At 34.5% G+C, this 7,117-nt stretch overlaps 1 protein-coding gene across 1 annotated transcript; it reads right to left on the bottom strand.

Annotated features, from left to right (window-relative positions):
• Positions 1–603: 603 nt before the first annotated feature.
• On the bottom strand, positions 604–2,337 carry LOC149414389 (uncharacterized). The gene is made up of 3 exons (XM_089644155.1): positions 2,237–2,337; positions 1,613–1,806; positions 604–791 (listed from the first exon to the last, which is right to left on the bottom strand). Exons 2-3 carry the CDS (start codon positions 1,749–1,751, stop codon positions 604–606), a joined length of 327 nt encoding a protein of 108 aa, XP_089500281.1. The 5' UTR covers positions 1,752–1,806; positions 2,237–2,337.
• Between the last annotated feature and the right edge of the window lie 4,780 nt (positions 2,338–7,117).

Below are 7,117 nucleotides of genomic sequence, written 5' to 3'. Positions count from 1 at the left end.
ATGTGGATCGTCAGAGAGCCCTTTTGAGAACATGAGTAATTGCATTTGGAACATGTAAAAGGTTTTTCTCCACTGTGAGTCAGTATGTGTCTCGTCAGATGGTCCCTTCGAGAACATGAATAATTGCACTCAGAACATGAAAAAGGTTTTTCTCCACTGTGAGTCAGCATGTGTATCGTCAGATTGTCCTTTCGAGAACATGAATAGTTGCACTCGGAACATGAAAAAGGTTTAACTCCACTGTGAGTCAGTATGTGTCTCGTCAGAAAGCCCTTTCGAGAACATGAATAGTTGCACTCGGAACATGAATAAAGTTTTTCACCACTGTGAATCAGCATGTGCCTCTCTAGATAGACCTTTCGAGAAAATGAATAGTTGCACTCCGAACATGAAAAATGTTTTTTTCCTGTAGGGTTGCATAGGTGCCTATTTAAATTCGACTTATTAGAAAGGGAGAAAATAGAATTAGGACAAAATAATTGTTTTTCCACAGGATGCGTCTTGATATCTGTCGAAAAAAAAATACGATTATAAAAGCTTTATTCGACTTAATATCTACACTTACCATAATAAAGCACTAAAATTGATAAAAAATTTAACAAATTACGATGGCAGAAAATGTAAAATTTTAGGAAGGAAATTGTTTATACCGGACAGGTAGATTCGTTCCAAGCATTCCTTTTTGACATCCGGCAGGTCTATGTCAATTTCCATACAAAGAAGTTCCCCATAACTATCTTCTCGGCATCCGAGTTCCGCCTTAACGGTAACAGTCTCCACATTAATGTAAGCTATAAAACAACATGTACATAGATTGATAATCGATGTTAAACAAAACAAGTTTTCAAATTACAATATTAACGATAAAATACACCATTGATTAATCCTGCAGAATTGAAAATTAGATGAAGAGAGTTGAAGGTTAATTTAATCAAATAAATAAGGACAACCCCAGATATCCGCTTCAGGAAGGAATAAACATTAGCTTTAGAGCACCTGAATTATGGAGTTTTTATAAGTCGACAAAATGTTGTTTTCTTCCAATAATAGTAAGAGCCCTAATTGGGCGTGAACAAACAAATAAATAAATAATTTTTTTTAAATCATGAGGAAAAAAATGGAAAATTTGAGGAATCGAGCACTTATTGTGAGCATTGGCGGCTTCTGTAATCAAAGGGAATGGCTCTCGACTAGTAATCTGGAGGTTCCGGGATAAAATCCAAACGTGCGCAAGCAATTTTTTTGATTGATACATGATATTTCACAATATATTCTTGCGGCACGTTCCATTGACAAGTACTTCCCACCTTTCACCACTCTATATCCATTCCCTCCTTTTGACTTCTAGCCACACAACGTACTACTACGCCAAGAGCTTGAGAGCAGTTGGAACACGCCTGGAGTATTCACAAAACTAATTTAAAATTATTTAGTTTAACTAATGTTGTAGATTGGCTGTTTCTGGCAAAGATAAAAACTAAAATATTTACGGCAAAAGAGGGCAGCGTTAAAGAACATATTATGTTCTGTCGCCATGGCAATCCAAAATGGACTTGAATTAATAACATACAATTTATTTATTTATTTATTGTACAAAAGCAATGCAACTAACTGGCTGTCTGAGTACTCTCCGCATATTGCGAACATTCCTTCTTTACATCTGGGAGATCTAAATCCATTTCACCTCCGCCTTCTTCCTGGGGCCCTGGTTCCGTCTTGATGGAAACAGTTTCTGGATTTACTAGATCCATGGCACCGCTGTCATAGGCTGCGGTAATTGGTACAAGCCCAAACAAATATGTATACCTGAAACAGAACATAATTGTGACGGAACCCTATTTTAAATGAGCTTTTCATTTTGTTTGGTTTAATATTTTGTCAAAACAATGATATCTTATACGAAACTAATATTGGGAAATAAGGATATACATATTGTGAATATCTTGACCTTGGAGTTGACATTTGAAATCTGTTGAAAGATTCGTCGGATAACTCAATATAACTATAACCATAAGTAATGTAAAGACCGGTAAAGCTTTTATTAAGTCCGCTAATGCGCTTTTAACAGAATATTTAAAACTGAATTTTAAAACATTTTTTTCTAAAATAAACAGACGTCTAATTGAAAGGTTGAACGTTCCGCAAACAAAACGCCAATAGACTTGTTAAATTAGGTGTACCGATAACGGCCGCTACCAAAATGATTAGCGTGATTCATAAAAGCATTAGTACTTACTAATAAATATCACAAGCACGGGAAGATAAATTTAACTTCGTGGGTTCAACAGTGTTAGCGATATAAAGTAGAATTAGAGAGTAAAAACCGGGGGATGCGACTGGCCAACTGGCGATGAAAAAAGGATGAGTCATCAAATTAGGTTAGTTTTACACAGACAATAATGAAGTCATAGACAAGTTTTACTCCATCAGCAGTAATGCATGCATATTTAAATTGATTAAAAAAAACGATACATGCCAAAGTTTCAGACGGGTAAAATAATTATTCCTCTTTGGCGCCAAAATACGCATTTATTTTTGATTTTGGTTAATATGGTTATCTCCAGCCATAGCTTAAAGAACAGTAAACATTGCGAATGTAGAATAAACGGTTGAATAAATGGTTCGATGCCAATAACTTATCATTAAACTCGGGCAAAACTTATTACATAATATTAACACTAACAGACAGACAGTCGGGGCAGGATCATATAACACATATTATATAACATTAACACCCGCAAACAGACAGTCTGGGGCTGACTCTGTATCTCTCACAAGCGTCCGTACCGCGGGTTTACGACTGACAAACCCGTTTTCACTGATTTTGGTACTCTTTAGCAAGTCGTAAACCCGAATTTAATCGAAAACTCAAAGTGACAGCTCAACGTTTCGCTTTAGATCGATATCTTCGGGCTTTTTGTATGGCCCCATTTTGTCACCCCCTTAACCACAGACGACCACAAATAAAACGGTCGTTTGGTCCAGACAGGTAAATATATTGTGGACCATAAAGAATTCTCAAGGCCATTTAAAAAATTGCAAACATAAACAATATAACTGATCCCAGCTAACATCGTTCATTCACTAGCCCAAAAAGATTATATTTTAAAAATAAAAATATTGGAATGCAGAAAAAGGAAAATAAAAAAAACCCACAGCTATGCACACATCAAAATAATTTTTATTTTCAAAAAGACGATGGACAGTAATACAAAACAGGGTCAGTACAACCGATGTATTGAGTATTGATTTATCATTGAAGTAGAAGATAATACTAATATATCTAAATCAAACATGAAACACAACAAGACACAGAAACATAAAAAGTAACGGTCTCAACTAGGAATCGAACCCAGGATTTCTGTCTTACTGCAACAACTTAATAGGATTTTATTTGACCTTGCACACAAATACAAGAATATATACACAAAATACATATTCAACGTGTTGAAAGATATTCATTATGTCAAGTAATAAAAAAATGAATTAGAGGCAGGGCCGACCCTGTGCAGGCGCAATTAGAGCAGTCCACTTCGGGCCCTGATTTTCCAAGGGTGATAATACCTAAATCAACGTAAGATTATCTTTCATAAAAACCACGCTACGCATACATACAAATCATCAAAATATAATTGATTACAGTGATCGCCTATCTACTACCTAGGGCCTAGGCATCTACTGGTTTTGACAAGGAGCGCTAAAATTTTATTGTGCCATGCGCCATTTGGCTCAGGGCCGACCCTGACTAGACGAACAACAATAGTAACGCCTTTTGACTTTTACATGGTATAATTTAAATCATACCTAATACATAAACCATAATATAAGAAATAAAAATCGTGTACATAATAAAAGCTTATAAATAAATATAGCTTGTAAAACAACAAAAGATATTATGAAATAGAAGTTAAGAACATGTAATTAATATTTCTATTTTGGATACTGACAATTCATGGTGGAATCCATTTTCTATAAATAGTATAAAATAAAGTGACATTCTCGTCTGTCTGTTTGTGCGCTTAGTTCTTCTTAACTCTGCGACTGATTTCGTTAAGGTTTTCAGCATCATTTTGAGAATTTATTCCGGAAGGTTTAGATAAATAACACATGCATTGACACATATTGATAAAAAACAGAGAAAAGTCGATATAAAGATTATTTTTGGCCGCTTACATTGCTAACGCTGGCGAAACCTTATGAGAATATCAAAATAATGTACTACGGAATTTTATACCTTAAAAAGGTCTACAGAAAAGTCTGTTATTTGTATAGGTATATATATATATATATACCTATACAAATGTTAAACATATCGCAGTTGCCGTCTGGTACCCAAAATCTCCAAGTGCGTCTTCTGTTTCCTGGGAGAAAGGGCTGCCGTCGGACCAATGCAGCTTAAAATGACCTTCGTCTTACCTAGAAAAAGACAAAATTTGAGACCAATGATTACACTATTCTAGTATTGTACACATATTTAATAAATTTCATGGATAAAATTAATTAATAATATTTGAAGAAGAAGGGGACATGGTGATGGATTAATTCACTGCTGAACTTTTGAACTTTCTTGTATGGAAAAAATAGCGTTTTATGCAGTTTCTGCAGAATTTGTAGGGAGCAAAAACAAAACTTCTTGAGCGAGTTTCACTGCAATATAAATTAGGTGTATACCTTCAGAATATTCCTTCAAATGAGGATCGATGGTAGATGTTGTAGGGCCTTTGTGGTGGAGTTTAATGCCACGATCAGAGAGGAATTTATTCCAGATCTGAACTGACGAAAGGAATTTATTACTGGCAAAAACTGAATTTACTACTGAATAAAACACTTGAAAATATTTCTTGAGACTTTGAGATGGTTTCTTCAGGAGAGAGGATTCTCTTTCAGAGGTAGTTGTTGAACTGGCTTTGTATGGGATTCGATTCTCTATTTATAGAACGTTTTCAAATCGAGCCCTCTCGGAGGCGTTCTATCCTCTTTCGTGAGGTGTAAAGTGGTTAGGTATTTTTCCTTTCTGCAATTATCTTGTTGATAGGAAAGTTATATTTTAATAAGAAAGTAATATTCTTAATTTATATTAATGATTTATGTAATTTTGTAATCCCTGGTAAAATTGTTTCTTACGCCGATGACACGGCAATAATAGTGGATGGTAATAATTGGACAGAAACTTTTTCGAATGCAACTGTATGTATTTCACTTGTTTCAAAATGGTTAAAATACAACAAACTTGTCTTAAACTACAGCAAAACATTTTACTTACCTTTTTATAAAAACATCAAAAACAAACCAAAAGACAACCTTAAAATTAGAATCCATAATACAACTTGCAATCAAGAAATGTGCTTCCTGTGCAACGAACTCGCTAATGTCAAAAATATAAAATATTTAGGAGTATCAATAGATATTAATCTTAATTGGAAATCTCATATTAATCAAACCACTTCTAAACTAAGATATCTAACCTACATATTTTATAGACTCAAGGAAATATTAAACGCTGAAAAATTGAAAATGATCTACTTCTCCCTGGTGCAATCTGCAATCACTTATGGCATAATAGGATGGGGTGGTGCACCTGATACATTTATTAAGCCTCTACAAATAATTCAAAAACACATAATTAAAGTCATATATAACAAAAATAAAACATTTTCGACCGACCTATTATACAAGGAATCTAAATTATTTAACATTCGTAAATTATTTATATTACAAACTATGAAATATCTATTTCAAAACAAAAACAATTTCAAAATAAATGAAAACAGAATGAGCAAAAGAACAAATAATATATTTTACACCCCCCAAACCAATACTAAATTAATGCAGCATAGCAGTTTCATTGGTCCTCGTACATTTAACCTTCTACCACTACAAACTCAAATGATAAATAAAAAGATAGAATATATTAAAGAGGTAAAATTATGGCTGATTGACGCAGATATTGAAACGCTTTTACTATAAATTTATTTATCCTTTCTACAACTCACTTGCTGAAACTTCATAAATTATTGTACACAATGTTTTTCTCTTTACTTTTTATAATAACTATAAACAAAAAAAAAACTTTTTCTACTAATGTATATTATACTTTAGGTACTTGAAATATAGTAATCGTTTTATATTACCCACACTCAGGCAGTCAGTGCCTTAGTGGGTTTTCATTTCTTTTGTAAACTATTTGGTATTATATATTATGTTATTTTATACTATCTATTAATATGTATAATATGTGTAAAAAAATGAAAATAAATAAAGTTAAAAAAAAAAAAAAAAAAAAAAATATGATACCTTTAACCAAGTCAGTTCAATCTACCAAAACCATCTCCCCCAGTCCCGTTTATTTATTTTATAAATATTTATACAATTTTTCATATTGGGTTTGAAGTTAAATATCTTTGGTTTGAACATTTCCCAAAGAGTAACGAATTCTGAAAGAGTTCGAATCTGTTATCAGTGTTTGATAAGAAATTCAAGGTGATATGCCGGGCTGTGATTGGTTGGAGACGGCGGCCATCATGGAATTCCATCCGGGGAGTAGTGGAGGGGGTCCCACGTAAATACTGCGTAGCCTTCCTAGCTGTGGTCACTTCGTAGGTTGGTGTGTCCGAGGGAGGTGGTGGATGATTATTTTCAGATGTGTTTCAGGTTCTGCTATTATATTGCTATGTAACTATCTTGATTAATCACATATAATACATCATTTGATTGAGTTATTTTGATGTAAAGATTTCCAAATGTGTCGGCGACACGGTATCAAGCGGTTTCGGGGTTGAAGTGTTTTTGTGTTTTTTGGCGTAAATATGAATTCTCTTGAAATATTCTGGAGGTCTGGATATGTATGATACACTCCCCCCGTACAGTCTTGCCTGTACTCAGCTATTTGATCAGACGTATCTTCTTTTGATGTTTTCTCAGGTTGGAGGTCGAGGGATGAAAGAAGGGGTGCTGTCCAGATTTTGCCAGTGTGGAGTCTTGTCAGCGCCATCCGGGGTCAGCAGGAGGGGGTGTTGTCCTGACTTCGCCATGTCAGTGAGGGATAGCCGCTCAGTGCCGGTGTCGTCAGGAGTCCTCCAGCGGGAGTGGGATTCTATTTTGCCATGTCAGTGAGGGA

Source organism: Hesperophylax consimilis, chromosome 20, assembly GCF_061612785.1.
Source record: "Hesperophylax consimilis isolate HC1 chromosome 20, BYU_Hcon_1.0, whole genome shotgun sequence".
Lineage (NCBI taxonomy): Eukaryota > Metazoa > Arthropoda > Insecta > Trichoptera > Limnephilidae > Hesperophylax > Hesperophylax consimilis.
The sequence above is the reverse complement of the archived record's forward strand: the minus strand, read 5'-3'. Positions and strand labels throughout refer to the sequence as shown.